At 42.7% G+C, this 16749-nt stretch overlaps 1 protein-coding gene across 6 annotated transcripts in view; it reads left to right on the top strand.

Annotated features, from left to right (window-relative positions):
- tank (TRAF family member-associated NFKB activator) overlaps positions 1–16749 on the top strand; it is a 97610-nt gene that overhangs the window by 22850 nt on the left and 58011 nt on the right. For all 6 annotated transcript variants that reach the window (XM_068035248.1, XM_068035247.1, XM_068035250.1 and 3 more), the window contains 2 exons: positions 6514–6646; positions 11498–11582. In XM_068035248.1, coding sequence (XP_067891349.1) covers positions 6548–6646; positions 11498–11582 — 184 coding nt within the window. In that variant the 5' untranslated portion in view covers positions 6514–6547. The remainder of the gene's footprint in view (positions 1–6513; positions 6647–11497; positions 11583–16749) is intronic.

Raw genomic sequence — 16749 nt, 5'->3', positions numbered from 1 at the left:
AGTCAAGATAGGAAGAAATAAGTTCAGTGGGGCAGGAGCAGGCTGACACAATGGGTCTGCCGGGACAGTCCTGTTTGATGAATTTGGGAAGGAGGTAGAAGCGGGGTTGTGGGACTGAGGTTGGAAGCTGTGGAGGGAAGATCTCCAGAGGAGATGACTTTCATTTATCAGCTCACACTTTTCCAAGTGCTAATCAATATTCTCCGGATTATTGTCTTCAAAGTTTTCCCACCACTGTTCGGCTAACTTGTCTGTGCTTGCTGGGTTTATCCTTCTTACCATTGTTGAACCAGATGATAATATTTGCAATCCTTTAGCCCTCCATATCTTAGGAGGACTGGAAGATTGGACCCAGTGCCAACAATTTCCGTCCTTACTTCCCTTAGTCAATGAGGATGAATCCCATCCAGACATGGTGACGTTTCTACTCTGAGTGCTGCCAACGTTTTAGTTGTGTAAATTTTGAACAGGTTACCACAGAGACTTATTGACAGAGCTACTTTATATTTGTGAATTCCAGGATTCAGAGCAAAAATCGTACAAATGTTAGGCCATTGGTTGGAGGTAGGGGGCACAACATTCGGGTTGTGACAATGTATGAGGAAGAAATGGTGCAAGTCCTGGGGATTAACTCATCTGTGACTGAGGATCGAGAACTAGGTGGCCCTGTGCCAGTTATATGTTGTCTCTTGTTTTTACTTTTGGATGGCAGCTGTTTGTTATTCTGTCATTCAAACCTCCTCTAGACACATCTTTATTTTCTTTGCTTGTCCCATTACTACTCCCTTTGGCTCTGCACCACCAACTCTTCTGTCGTTAAATGTCTCCTGTCTTCCATCCTATCACAGACCTTCACTTTTGTTCTTTTTCCGCCCTCCCCCCATTTCACCTATTTAAAATCTATTACATTTCTAACTTTTCCTAGTTCTGATAGGTTATTGACCTGAAACATTCACTTTGTTTCTCTCTCCACAGATGCTGCCTGACCTGTTGAGTATTTCCAGCATTTTTTGTTTTTATTTCAGATTTCTAGCATCTGCATTATTTTGCTTTTGTTTGAGTTATCCCCATGTCCTAGCCAATACTTATCCCTCAATCAACATCATGAAAACAGATTATCTCATCATTATCACATTGCTGTTTGTGTGAGCTTGCTGTGTGCAACTTGGCTGCTGCATTTCCTACATACAACAGTGACTACATTTCAAAAGTACTTCATTGGCTGTTAAGCGCTTTGAGATGTCCGGTGGTTGTGAAAGGTGCTATAAATGCAAGTCTGTCTTTCTATCTATTTCACACAGACTTTTTATCGCACAGAATTTGACATACTCAGACATCGTAAATCAATGGCCATGATAATATATTACACATGCTGGAGATGGTGATTAGAGGGCAGAGCGTTCATTTAAGGGGTGTATTGCATTTCATGCTGTCCAACAGCATGCTGAACACTGAGTTGCTTTGGGAAATCTCGACACTGCAAAGGCTTCTTCTTTCCAAAGCTAGTCTCAAGATCTCCTCTTGTGTCTTCCACGGGTATAGGCATCCACCGCAGGAGACCTTCGACCTCTCCATCTCTGGCCCAGGATGACCAGCGAGGATCCGAAGAAGCACCGTCACACCTTAGGTGTGCACTGTCCACCGGCGCAGATACACTCACCTCAGTGGATCATTGTGCGTGTTCAGATAGGGTGGCACTGGATGTGGATTACAGCACTTGTGTACAAGAGGATGTCGCAAAGGCAGCTGTGGTCAATTCACCTTGGATGAGGGAGGGCAGACACAGCCCTGCTCAGCTGGGCACAGATGCAGGGTCTCACCAGCCACTACCTAGACCAACAGCAGCAGATATGTTCCCACATTTCAGAGCTCACTAAGGCAGTGAGGCATCATGGGTAAAGAATGGAGGAGTCCATCCAGCTCATGTGCGCGACAGTGGCTCAAGGCTGTGAGTGCATGAGCTCCTCCATGGAGAGAGTGGCTAACCTCATGGAGAGCCATATGCGACAGCAATTCCTGCATGCACTTTGATGTCCTCAGGATGCATGCCAGACTATGCAGCCTGGACCAATCAGTGGCACTGGTGGCGCAGAGATGTTTGGAGGGGAGCCAGTTGCGCCCCTGCTGGTGCTGCCCTCTAGCCATCCAGAGGGCCAACCAAGGCTGAGGATATCACCGAGGAGAATGACAGTGCAACAGCCTCTGGAGATGCCCCCATGGGCACCTTCACGATGAGGATGAGTGCCACATGCATCTTTGCCGCAAGCTGAGACAGCCTCCTCCGAGGCAATAAGGGGAGTAGTGCGTAGAACTGGCCGAGCATTGAGGCCACTGCATTGAACGGAGCACTGTGGGTCATTGGAGTGTCTTCTTGCTGAAACAGCCCTGTTTTCCTTTCTGAACACTGTAAATAATGACACCCGAAGGCACATGTGTGAGACTCCTATTGATGGATAAGAAAAGAGGTATGAGGTGCTGAAGGAGATTGAGTTCCTTAACGATGGCAAGCCCTATGGGCAGATGTGCATCCTTTATTAGCATTAAGAGTTTAGATGTTGCAGGCTGCATCTTCAATGGATGTCTAAGCACAGGCACCTCAGAATGAGTCATACAATGCACTTCATCCTGGGTCAGTGGGGCTCAGCTGAAACGTTCCTGAATAAGATAATCTCTCTCATTCATGGCATTCTGATGAGACCTTCACCCCTGCGCAGTGCCCGGCCACCTCCCTGTGCAATCAGAGCACTTTCATGTTCTGCGTCCCCTTCCTCCTCCCCATACATATCCTTTATGTCCTCCTTACTCTGAGCTGCCTTCTTCCAAGGCCTCACTGTCTTCAAGGTGCACGCTTAGTCAGAGGTCCATGTTATGGGGAGCGCAACAGAACCACCACAATGAGCGAGATCCTTGCAGGAGTGTATTGCAGGGCACCATCCAACTGGTCCAGGCACTGGAATTGCATCTTGAGAAGCCTCTTGGCCTGCTCGATAATTGCCCTAGTGAGCAGATGGCTTTGGTTGTATCGCCTGTCTGGGGCTCTCGTAAAGGAGAGTGTAGCCATCTCTTCAAGGGATATCCCTTGTCCACTAGGATTCAACCACGGACTTTAGGGGATGGAGTGAAGTGCTGCGGCAGTCTAGATTGGCAGAGGATGAAGGAGAATGGCAGCTGCCAGGGAAGTGAGCGCACATGTGGAGGAAGCTCTTGTTGTGGTCATAGACCTGCCACACGTTGAGGGATTGGAAGGCCTTCCTGTTGATGAATCTGAGTGGGCAGTCACTGGGTGCATTGATGTGGGAATCCAGCAATGGCAGCGTAACCCACTGCCCTCTGTCCCTGCGAGGCCGCATCTGTTATGAACTGAATATACTGTTCAGCTCTGGAAAATAGGGCATCAGTGACCTGAGAGATGCAGTAGTGTGCTGCCATTTGCGAGATACCACCAAGGTCCGCAGCTGATCCTTGGAAGGATCAGAGGCAAATAAGTGCAAGACCACCGTGACTTTGACAGCTACTGGCATGGCGACCAGTGCTATGAGGTGTGAGGTCTTCGTTTACGAGGGCTATGACTTATGACCATCTGCCTGGAGAGTCACAGTCTCCTGCGGCACTGGTTCTCAGTCAGCTCCAAGTAGCTTCCTCTTCGCTGATAGATCTGTGCTGAGGGCATGGCCTCTATGTCCTCCCTGTCCCTCGTTCCTCTCCCCCACCATCTTGATGCTTGGGCCTCTGTCCTTCCTGCAGAGGCTACTGCTCCTGATTGCCACTGGGTCTAAAATCTGGCAGTCGTGCCCCCATTGCCAGCTTCAGCCTTAGTTGTGGTCAGGTGGCTGCCAAGGGCATCTGTTTGTCAATGGCTAATTCCCTATCTGCACCATTCACCCTTTTATGGAGCTCAGGTAATTCCCTGGGTGGCCATGACTGGCTCCCACTGTGTACTCCCTTCCCTTCACCTGGGCTGCCCCAGACAGGACGTACAGTCCATGCGCTCCCATGAAAATCACAACATTCCCCATTAATGAGTTCCTCAACCAGCTTAATTGGCCTTAATCGGGGATCGCGATGCCGCCCTCCTCCCGCCCTTGAGTGTTGCCAGTGCCGGGAACGGCATTGGAAAATTGGCACGCTGACCGGCGCCCGTATTTTTGGCCCCCTCTGCCTCTATTTCTACCCCCCGGCAGGACCCAAATATTCAGCCCTTTCTGTTGAGGGGCATGAAATGGGGGTGAAACAGCATGACAATCTTGTAACAAGATTATGGAATTGTAGGATCTTGCCAACGTAAGGAGACCATTTGGCCAATCGTGCCTCTGCCAGTTCTTTGAAAGAACTATCCAATTAGTTCTACTCCTCTACTATTTTCTCTGTAACCCTGCAAATTCTTCTGTTTCCTTTTTCTTTCAAATATTTATCCAATTCTCTTTTGAAAGTACTGTTGCATCTGCTTTCAACGCTCTTCCAAGTGCATTTGAGCACATAAAACAAAATCTCATATCTTAGTCCTTTTGCCAATTATCTTAAACCTGTGTGCTCTGGTTACTGGCACTCCTGTCATTTTAGTTTGTGAATATGGCTATCAGGTTTTGGGATATTTTGACATGGCAGCAATGGTCTCTTTTAAATTTAGTTGTTGTGTGCGGCCTGTTTATTTCAGTGCATGGTCCCTTTTTAAGTTTTTTTTTTGTGTGGCTGCACATTCATTTCTTATCACAGAGCGAGGCTTGTGCAGTACATTTCAAGTTGCAGCAAGGCCACCCACCTTAGCGGGAACATTGGCAGCAAGTACGTTGCTTTCAAGAATATTAATTTTAATTTACAAGTCTTTCAGTGGCAATTTCTCTGAAATGCTGCATATGAGTTTGATTGTTTCAAGCACAAACAATGTAATGCAAATGGTGCATGGTTTAGCTTTTGAGAGTAGGTAGTGGAGGAAAAATAAAGTTAATAGGAAGATGGCTGTATGCAGTCAGTTGTCAAATCTTAGTTTCACGCTACATTGTAGAACTAGGCAACAGAGTAAATATACGGGGTCAGAGGAAAAATAGGTTTTGATTACTTCGCACAGTCTAGTTTATTTGCAACGTAAGGTGCATAATGAAAGGCTATTAATACTCCTAAAATGTTATAGCAGTTGACTTGTTGCCTTATTGACTCTTCTTTACTTGTTGCATCTTTCTTTAAGAACTGACATCCTAAGATTGACTTGATATAATGAGGAAAATCCACTAATGGGCTGAACTCTCTCTAGTGGTAGTTTTAAACCTTTCTATATGTAAACAAGAATTGGTTTGAAAACAAAATAAAGGAAAACTTGTGTTGATTTGGTAGCTTGTACTCTTTTTGAAACTAACTGCAGTAATTTTCTTAAATTAAATAATGGACTTGTAGAGGCTGTGACCACAGTTATGATGGTGTTATGAAAGTGCCTCTGCTTTTTGATAAATACCTTTTTTGAGGATTCATTTTTTGAAAGATTGAAGAAATGTTAAACTTTGGGGTTTTCAAAGGGGGTCATGTAAAGGCCATTTGACTTTGAAAAACATTCCCTGGAAATGTTTTGAAAAGGGGGCACTGAAAGGTTTTATGTGGAAAACAAGCCTTTCCGGGAAACCACCTGACTTCCAGCTCAGAAAAAACAGAAAACTTTGGACACCTACAGAAGTTGTTTACAAAGAAGTGACAGGTCAAGATTGATGGAGGTCAAAAGGTTGACCTGTTGTTAGTTTCACTGTTGAGTTGGGGTTGAACTGTATTAAAAGGGAGAGAACTTCCAAAGAAAGAAGAGAACTTCTAAGGAAGGAAAGAAGACCACAACCCAGCTCAGCTTTCCAGCACCTCTCTGAAAGACCCTGAGAAGTCCACTGTGTCAACTCATCTCATCTCCTGTCTTTGAAGAAAAGCCTGCTAAATTAATTCTCAATGCCACCTGAAAAGAACTGTTCTAAAATATCCCAGTGATCTGTCTATGTGTACTTGGAGGCCAGACTGTATGCCAGTTTTCGAACACAACATATCTCATCTGTTTCAAGAATGAGCAAGTATTCAGCCCCTGTTGTCTGTAATAGAGCTCTATAAACAAAAATCCCTTTTTTTCTGATTAACTGGTGTATGTGTATGAGAGGCTAAGGTAAAAAGGGATGTTTATGCTTTGAGGATAATGAAAATGTGTGCTTATACTTTACTTCTTTATTGGTTAAGACTTGTTTTATAATCTGATAATTTTATTGTTTGTTAAAGAAATTTGGTGTGTTTTGTTCTGGGAAAAATAGCGTATATGATTGACCGTATTGGTAAGTGGGCAAATTTAAATATATGTTGTGACCTGTGGAGAAGTGGAACTAGGATGATCAGTGCACTCCCCCTGCCTCGGTGGTAACAGTAGCAACAGCAATATTCAGCCTTACAGTCAATGCACTGTGGTGACAGGACAGGTGTGACTTTTAATTGCTTTAGCATGTTCTGTTGAAAATGGATATGCAGGTATTAATGGTGAGCATGTTTTTTGTATTGCAGATATTTTAGGTTCATAATATTGATTTTGGTAAATATGGATCAAAATCTCGGAGAACAGCTCAACAGGGCATTTGATGCTTATCGTCAAGCATGCATGGAGAGAGATAACATCAAGAAAACATTAGAGCAGCAGGTATGTTGTCTGATAGATTATTCTTAACTAAATTAGATATATAGGATGCAGATTTCACTGAAAACTCATGACTATCTGCAGTACCTGTTGTGTTTCTGATTTTTTTTCACCTGCTATCTTTTCACAGTAACAAAACTTTTAATGTCCTAAATAAGAGTTTAAACAAAAAAATTAAATATTACATAATTAGGTTATTGTCAAGTATTTCTAAGTTGTCTTTTTTTTGCATCTTTTTTACCTTTTTGAATGACTCGGCCATTGGTCAGTAAAATGAAAGCTCGTGGGATACAGGGCAATGTGGCAGGTTCGATCCAGAATTGGATCAGGGCTAGGAAACCAAGGGTAGTAGTCGACAGATGTTTTTGTGAATGGAAAGCTGTTTCCAGTGGCGTTGCACAGGGCTCAGTGTTGGGTCCCTTGCTGTTTGTGGTATATATTAATGATTTGGACTTAAATGTGGGAGGCATGATTGGGAAATTTGCTGATGACGCAAAAATTGGCGGTGTAGTTAACAGTGAGGAGGATAGCCATAGACTTAAGAATGATATCAATGGTTTGGTTGAGTGGGCGAAAAAGTGGCAAATAGAATTCAATCCAGCGAAGTGTGAGGTAATGCATTTGGGAAGGGCAAATAAAGCGAGGGAATACACAATAAACAGGAGGATATTGAGAGGGGTAGAAGAAGTGAGAGACCTTTGGAGTGCATGTCCACAGGTACTCGAAGATGGCAGGACAGGTAGAGTGGTGAAGAACGCTTATGGAATGCTTTCCTTTATTGGCTGAGGTATAGAATTCAAAAGCAGGGATGTAATGCTGGAACTGTATAAAACGCTGGTTACGCCACAGTTGGAATATTGCGTACAGTTCTGGTCACCACATTCCAGAAAGGACGTAATTGCTCTGGCGAGAGTGCAGAGGAGATTTACAAGAATGTTGCCAGGGCTCAAAATTTGCAGCAATGAGGAACGACTGGATGGTCTAGGGTTGTTTTCCTTAGGATAGAAGAGGCTGAGGGGTGACTTTATAGAGGTGTACAAAATTATGAGGTGCCTAGATAGAGTAGACAGGAAGGACCTGTTTCCCCTAGCAGAGAGGTCAATTACCAGGGGGCACAGATTTAAGGTGATTGGTAGAAGGGTTAGAGGAGACATGAGGAAAAACATTTTCTCTGGAATTCACTGCCTGGAACAATGGTGGAGGCAGAAACCCTCAATTCTTTAAAAAGGTACCTGGACATGCACCTGAAGTGCTGCAACTGGCAAGGCTATGGACCAGGTGCTGGAAAGTGGGATTAGATTGGGCGGCTAGTTTTTTTCAGCTGGCATGGACATGACTGGCTGAATGGCCTCCTTCTGTACAGTAATTTCTCTATGGTTCTATTCTCAAAAGACTGGGTTTCGACTTGAGTATTTTGCCCTGTGGTGTTGGCTGAATTATCATCCTGAGCATGTGTAGTGTGCTTAACTTCACAGGATGCATCAGTACTCTTCATTCAACTAAACCAATGGAAGATTTTCTGTTTAGCTTCCAATACTCAATAACTTTCCTTCAAATAATTAAAAAAAGGGGGCAAATTTGAAAAGCATTAATGGGGTAAAAATGGTGTGTGTGTGTGGTGTGTGGTGTGTGTGTGTGTGTGTGGTGTTCTGATTTCACACCTGCTGATGTAGCTTTTGTTTTGTGTTCTTTAAGCTTCAGAAAGTGTGTTAAGCAGACGGAAAGCAAGAGAGACAGACAAACTAGAATTGGAGAGAAAAAAGTGAGAGGAGAACTCCATGTTAATGTTAGTTCAGTTTTCTAAAAAGCCAGCCTGTTGAACCTTGAAGCCAAATAATTATTTTACTTGTGTCTTTTGACAGTTAGAAAAGTTAATTGGTTATTATTCCGAGAGAGAGAGAAAGAGGCACACAACCAATGTGTTGCCTCAGTCTAACTTGGTATTTAAATAAAAATTTAGAAGTAAAACAAGTCCCTCTGAAGGAGGGGAAACAGATTGTAAAGCAGTGGAGGAGGGGAATAGAGTGAGGAAATATCTCACCTCTCCATTCTCCCTTCAAGTAGTTAGCAGGAGTTGGGGAGATGAATAGAAGGCTAACGGGTGAGATGAATGCCAGCAAAGCAAAGGGAAGGATAGAGGGCTTGAGAGGGTAGTTCAGAGGGGAAGAGGTAGGATCAATAATGGGCTTAAGGGGTTGATAGGAGATGGTGGGAAGAAGTAGTAGGGCATGAGCTGAGAGTGAGGGGATAGGAAAGGAGCTGCTGACAGCCACATTTCCAGAACCCCCCCAATTTCAGACTGCAGCTTTTGTTAACAACTTTCCCTGTTTAAATCACACTGCTGCTCACCACTGCCCAGCTGAAAGTAAAGAACATAAGAGAAAGAAGCCTAAGGAAAAGTTTGGGAGAGAGAAGCAGAAGTGGAAGAGCTGAGGCAGAGGAAAGGAATTAGTGACGGAAGGAAAGAAAGCGTTTTCTGACTTGTGTATAATGCCATGGGAGACAGATTATTACTCTAATAATTATTCAAATATATATTTAATTCCAGAAACAGCAAAGAATAATTTGGGACAGGTGCAGAATGGATTTTCTTTGCATTATGTTTTGAGCACAATAGGAAAGTAAATGAGGGAACTCTGCTGCACAGGAAAGTGGCTCTCCAGATTGAGAACAGTCAGTTTGTTAACTTGCAAATCCTGCTGACCTACAGTTGTCACGTACAACTTAATCAGATGTTGCTTAGTGCTGGATCTTATGGAGCTTCTTGTTTGTTTAGTAGCTAATCTTGATCAGCTCTGTGCATCTGACACTCTCATAGTCTTTTTGTTTCATTCTCTCTAATTCTTCATTGCTTCTGTTTCTGTGCCATTTTTCTTCTCTTTGATTTTAGGTAGAAGGTGGTGGGTAGCAGATGCAAGGGAAATTGTGGCTTGCAGCCCCTCTGGCACATTTTCATGTTCTCTTTTCCCATCCTTCCTTCCTTATATTCTACAGATTCCCCCTCGCACCTCCCATTGTGTCCTTTATTCCTTTAAATTACTCAATTCCTGGATTCTCCACGCTTCCTCACTCCCCTGCATGGTCCAAGCAGTTGGAGGGCCTGCAATGGTCAGTGGGTTTCAAAGGCCATATGGCAGGATGTGGGTGCCGCAGCTGATGGAGTTGCAGGTCCTTGATAGTAGGAAGGAGTATATTGGTTGGTTAGGTTATGTGGTTCAGATGCCAGAATGTGTTGGAGTGACTGATAGCGGTCTGACATTCTATATAGCAGTAGATGGTGCAGTGAGCAGTGGTGGTTTGGGATAAAAACAGAAAATGCTGGAAATACTCAGCAGGTCTGGCAGCATTTGTGGAGAGAGAAGCAGAGTTCACGTTTCAAGTTTGTTATCTTTTCATTCGAACGGGATCAGAAATGAAAGGTCACAGACCTGAAGTGTTAACTCTGCTTGTCTCTCCTCAGATGCTTCCAGACCTGCTGAGTATTTCCAGCATTTTCTGTTTTTATTTTCATATTTCCAGCATCCGCAGTATTTTGCTTTTATTATAGTGGTGGTTTGGATTCTGGGCTGGTGCTGGTGGTTGTGTGGTGACTCACAATAGCTTCAGGAACACTTAGAGGTTTCCACACCTGGCGTTTCAGGAGCTGCTTACTCCTGTGCACAGAAGTTGGCTTTTAAGTTTCTTAATCACTTTTATTTTAAAAAAACTTAAGTTACAAATTGTGCATTGTTAAAACAGTTGAAGTGCTTATCAAACTTAAAGCCAGTACCCTTTGATAGCAGGCACTGGCACAGGGATCAGGAGGCTGAAATGGAGCCAACCTCAAGCAAAATGGTGCTGTGAACATAGTACCACAAAGCTTGGACATAGAAGTTGGAAGATTTGAGAAAAGGTGAATAAAATCAACCGGCAAGATCAAATGTGACAGAAAACCGTGATGGAAAATAGCATTATGGGAAATTGTGACAGAAAAATTGTTGAAAGAAGTTTGCACTATATGCAAAATTTTTAACATTGCTATTAATTATTGCTTGCAATGCTCAAGTCAGAGGATATGTAGTTTGATGAGGACGGGATCAATATATCATGTTAAGCAGAATCATGCTATTAATGTGTGGCTATAAGACTATGTAGCTGAAAGCCCTTTAAGCTTTTTTTATTCATTCTCAAGATGTGGGCATTGCTGGCAAGGTTGGCATTTTTTACTCATCATTTGTTACCTTGAGAATGGCATGGTATAACAGTGGCTTGCTGGACCACTTCAGAGGCCACTTTAAAGAGTCATTCACATTGGTGATGACATGCAGGACAAGCTGGGTGACAACACCGCTTTCTTTCCTGAAAGGACATTTTATGACATTCCAACAGCTTCTCGGGACTTTTACTAATACTAGCTCTTAATTCCAGATGTATTTTTTAAGCTGAATTCAAATTTTCAAAGTGCCATGGTAGGACTTGAACTTGCATTCTCTGGGTTGTTAGTTCAGGCCTCTGTATTAGTAGTCCAGTATAATAACCACTGTACTACAGTACCCATGACAAAATCTAATTGAGAATTAAACTTTGGGTGAGTTCATTGAAAGGTTTAATGCTGTTCAGGCTGGAGCTATGTCTGGCTTTGTGCTAAGATCAGTTAATAGCCTGCAGAAATTGTGGCTCTGGTATTTTCTGCACTTGAAGTGTTTTTCTGCATATTGTGAACAATCGCATTTGCTCGTTTTACTTTTGTGTTGGTGTGAAATTTGCATTCTATAGCATATGATGGACATAACTCAGTTTCACAATACATACACCATTATTATTTTAGAAAAATAAAAATTCAATAACATACATTTTATTTTTGTTCAAATACAGATTGATGTCTTGCAGCAAGAACTGGTGACAAAACAAAATACCATTGTAAAATTACGTTCACAGTCTGCCTCTACCACCCCCAGAGGTGAGTCCTGACTGCCAAGTAAGGAGAAAAATATTTTTTGTTTTCTTCCCTTATTCAGATTTAGATAACTCATTAAGCACACTCATCGATGCATTTGGCTCTTTGAGCAATGACCGCATTTGAGTAATTCCTCTTACTCTTTGCAATGTAAGGCTGTTGGCTTATGCTTTTTCATTGTGTTTCTCAACTGTATTTTCCTTGAAGTTGTCAATATTATTGTTAATTCCTAAGTATTTTTTCTTTTTCTTTTTCTTTGTTTGTTTCTCATTTGTCCCCCTTAAAAAAATGTGTTTTTGTTTGTTATTACTAAAAGGTCTTGTTCAAATTCCTTTTTAAAGCTTTTGGCACAGATTTCAGGTTCAACTTTTACTCCCATAATTGGGAAGCAGATGGAATGAAATACCAGTACCTTCATTGTACTTCCAATTTTGAAGATAACAAATATTGCTTCGCTGAGATGCCATCTGCCAGCTTTATGAATTCTTGGATGAATTGCTTTCACCTTGCATATTGCTTTTTGATAAAGTTGCATCTATGTGATGGAACAGTTCAATATTGTTTTTCTTTCCCATGCTTACGTTTTGAAAACAGAATATAAAAAATTTCACCTGTCTGCCAGTTACTGTGTTGGTGGGGAGGGGTGTGTGGAATTATAACCCCCAGGTCAGGGTGGGTGTGGTGGTAGGTGGTTAAAATTTTAAAAGCCAGAAACCCCCCTCCAACACGGCCACTTGTGGTTCTAACTGAGGTAGGTTGGGGGGTGGGTAACTAACCTGCTCTCCAGAGGCAGGTCCATTATTGAAATGTCTTAATAAGGCAGCGTGTCTCAAATTTTAGCAGGCTTTTAGATTTAATGCCCGTGTGCCGGGTTTCCCAGGGCTCGGGGAAACCTGGCAGCTGGAAGGAGGCGAGAAAAGCCTGATCCAAAAGGCAAGTTCCTTTCCAGCACCACTTGTGGGTCAGGGGGAGCAGGAGAACTTTCCCAACTACCCTGCCCATCAAGCAAACCTACTTCCCTCCCTGCGATTGACTGACCCCACCCCTGTTCCACCCTGGTGATTGGCTCACCTCTTCCCCCATAATCCGATCCCTTTGTCAAATTCAGCAAGATCTACGGGTTGCCGGTATTTTTGGGTTTCCCAATTGCCGTGAGCTCTCCCTGCAAATATCAGGGCTGTACTGTTCTGATTGTTATTGACTAAAATCTGCTGTACTGCATCATCTGTTTGAATTATTCACCCAGTTTACTTGCTCGGAGACATGGTGATAGAACTGGATATCTTGTTGCGGGGTTGGTGGGGGTGGAGGATTACAAACAATTATTTGACTATTTATTTACATGCGTTGCAGCCATTTTATTTATACACCATTGGTTGGAGTTATATCATAGAATGGTTACAGCACAGAAGGAGCCCATTTGGCCCCACATGTCCTTGCCTGCTCTCACAAGAGCAACTCAACTAGTCCCGCTTCCCCTTCTTTTCTCCGGAGCCCTGAAAATATTTTCTCTTCAGATAATGATCCAATTCACTTTTGAGAGGCACTATTGAATCTGCCTCCTCCACACTGTCAGGCAGTGCATTCCAGAGCCTAACTACTTGCTGCATAAAAAAGATTTTCCTCATGTTGCCTTTGGTTCTTTTAACATTCATCTTTAATCGGTGTGCTCTGTCCAGACCCCTCATGATTTTGAATACCTCCATCAAATCTTCTGTACCCATCTCTTCTCTAAGCAGAAAGGCCCCAGCTTCTCTAATCTATTCTTGTAACTGAAGTCCCTTATCCCTGGAACCAATTATTATAACTAGTTATTGAGGATTTAAAAAAAATTGCAGTTGGTTATCTGTCTTTCTTGTGCTATTGAATATTGGATCAAACTTTTTCCCCTTAGTTGCCCTTTAGATTAAGGACTGCTCTTAGTAAATGTACTGTGTGCTGCTAACCATGTTCTATGTTTTTCCAATGTGCTGTAGTGGCAGTTAAAATAAGAAACTTCATGGTGTTGTGTTCAACAGACAGCATATGGATGTTGCTCCCCCATGTATGGCAGGTGCACAGAACAGCCCTGCTAACATTATTTTCTTCGTTGTAGCAATTAACTAGCAATTATTAGAATAAATAAAAACAAAGTAGTCAATGGGAAATTGATAGGATACAATAAGAGGGAATCCAGATTTGAAGTCCGAGGTCCTGTGGTGAAATAACTTGGATGTAGGTTGGATGGAGTAAGCAAATTATTGTTCAAGTTGAGAGTCTGGTGTAGCGAGTGAAATTCAGAAGCTTTTTAAGTGTATCATATCCGAGGACGCACTGATGGAGGTATTCCCGTGGGAATGAAGATCGCAGATGAGTACAAAATCGGTTGTTGGGCAGAAAGATGATTGGGAAATTAGAGGTCACCATAAAATTCAGAAGCAGCAGAGATCTTGACTTCGGCCCAGGTGAGTGAGTTTCTGGAGAGAAGCAGACTGCAGCTCAAACTGAAAAGCTGTATCACTAGTGACCAGCCACAGCCTCAACAGGGTATTGAAGTCGCTCAGTCACAGCAATGGTGGGAGAAGGGCTGTAAGGTGATCAGAGTTATATTAAAATATAGCAACAGAGCAGCACATCAGAGACAGAGGCTTAGTCTTAGTGTGTAGTTCAATGTAGTTCAACGCAGAAGTGAGGTCTTAATGTCCGAGAAGTCCAGGAATTTGGAAGCCAAGCTTGAGAGGAGATCCAGATCCTGAGAATCCAGTGTGAGAACTGGATAAACTGATGCAGCATTTTCCCTGAGAAGCATCTGGAAGACTTTCTCTTGACATCTGAACAAACTGCTTCTGAATAGATCCCAGTCGCAACTTCATGTGTCTAGGGACACCTGTCTACGTGTATCCAGAAGCCAGACCAACTTGAATATTCCATATCTAATCCTTTTTCTTCCAAGAATTAAGAAGCATTTGGCCAAAGTACTTTTTTGTTTCTTTGAAAAGTTGATCTCTGCAGAGAAAGCTGCTTTATTTTTCCTTTAACCAGTGTGTGTGTTGTGTTATTTAGAAGGGAATATATTTATTTCTACTTTCATATTTCAACCTATGTGTTAATAAGCTTTGCATCTTTATTGAATGAGTCTTGTTTTATAATTTTAATAACTTTGTTGTTTATTAAAGAAACCTGGTTGGCAGATTTTTATTCTGACACTAAAATAGATAAAGTATATAATTGGCCGTATTGGTAACTGGGTAAAACATTTAAGTATATGTTGTGACCCATGGAGAAGTGGAACAAGAGAAAGACCGTGCACTCCTCCATCCTCAGTTGTAACACAAGTCCTATTCACACCTTATCCCTGTGCTCTCCGGCCTACATTGCCTCCCAGTTAAGCAGAGCCTCAATTTTAAAATTCTCATCTTAGTTTGCAAATCCCCTTTTCTGTTTCAGTGTGAAAGGAACTGAGGGAGCAGAATTCTTGCGGTGCATTCAGGAGAACTTTTTTGGCCAATATGGAGCAAGTCCAACAAGAGAGGGTGCAGTTTTAGACTTCGTTTTAGGAAATGAAGATGGGCAGGTGGAAGGAGTGGCAGTGGGAGAGCATTTTGGTGGTAGTGATCATAATTCAGTCAGTTTTAACATAATTATGGAAAAGGACAGAGATAGAACAGGAGTTAGAGTTCTCACTTGGGGCAAGGCCAATTTTACTAAACTGAGGAGTGATTTAGCAAAAGTGGACTGGAAACAGGAACTTGAAGGTAAATCACTGTCAGAGCAGTGGGAGGCATTCAAAGGGGAGAGTCAAGGGATTCAGAGTAAACATATTCCCACAAAGACCAAGGGTGAGGCAGTCAAATCTAGAGCCCTATGGATGTCCAGGAGCTTACAGGGTAAGATAAGGCAGAATTATGTCCGACACCGAGAACTCAATACTACAGAAAGCCGAGAGGAGTACAGAAAGTGGAGGGGTGAAATCTAAAAGGAAATTAGGAAAGCAAAGAGAAGGTATGAAAGAATATTGGCAAGCAAAATCAAGGTGAACCCAAAGATGTTTTATCAATACATGAAGAGTAAGAGGATAACTAAGGTAAAAGTAGGGCCCATAAAAGACCAAAAAGGTAACCTATGTGTAGGGGTGGAAGATGTCGGATTGGTTCTTAATCAACACTTTGCATCTGTCTTCACAAAAGAGGGGGACGATGCAGATATTGTAGTTAAGGAGGAGGAGGAGTGTGAAGTATTGGATGTGATAAACATAAGGAGAGAGGAAGTATTAATGGGATTGGCATCCTTGAAAGTTGATAAATCACCAGGGCCAGATGAAATGTACCCTCGGCTGTTAAAAGAAGCAAGAGAGGAAATAGCAGAAGGTCTGACTCTCATTTTCCAGTCCTCACTAGGTACAGGTGTGGTGCCGGAGGATTGGAGAACTGCTAACGTTGTAAAAAGAGAGCGAGGGGTAGACCGAATAATTACAGGCCAGTCAGTCTAACCTCAGTGGTGGGCAAATTATTGGAATCTATTCTGAGCATGGATTTGTTAAGGGAAGATCTTGTTTGACCAACTTGATTGAATTTTTTGAAGAAGTAGCAAGGAAGATAGATGAGGGTAGTGCAGTTGATGTGGTCTACATGGATTTTAGCAAGCCTTTTGACAAGGTCCCACATGGCAGGCTGGTTTAAAAAAAATAAAATAAAATCCCATGGGATCCAGGGAAACGCAGCATGGTGGATACAAAATTGGCTTAGTGGCAGGAAACAAGGTAATTGTTGATGGGTGTTTTAGAAACTGGAAGGCTGTTTCCAGTGGTGTTCCGCAGGGTCCCCTGTTTTTTGTGGTATATATTAACGATTTGGACATAAATGTAGGGGACGTGATCAAGAAGTTTGCAGATGACACAAAGATTGGCCGTGTGGTAGATAGCGAGGAGGATAGCTGTAGGCTGCAGGAAGATATTGATGGTCTGGTCAGATGGGCAGAAAAGTGGCAAATGGAATTCAACCCAGAGAAGTGTGAGGCGATGCATTTGTGGAGGTCAAACAAGGCAAAGGAATACACGATTAATGGGAAAATACTAAGAAGTGTAGAGGAAGTGAGGGAGCTTGGAGTGAATGTCCACAGATCCCTGAGGGTAGGAGGACACGTCGATTAGGTGGTTAAAAAGGCATATGGAATCCTTTCCTTTATTAGCCGA

This window comes from Heterodontus francisci, chromosome 7 (assembly GCF_036365525.1).
Source record: "Heterodontus francisci isolate sHetFra1 chromosome 7, sHetFra1.hap1, whole genome shotgun sequence".
Lineage (NCBI taxonomy): Eukaryota > Metazoa > Chordata > Chondrichthyes > Heterodontiformes > Heterodontidae > Heterodontus > Heterodontus francisci.
Note: the sequence above shows the minus strand (reverse complement) of the source record. Positions and strands in the feature narration are given on the sequence as shown.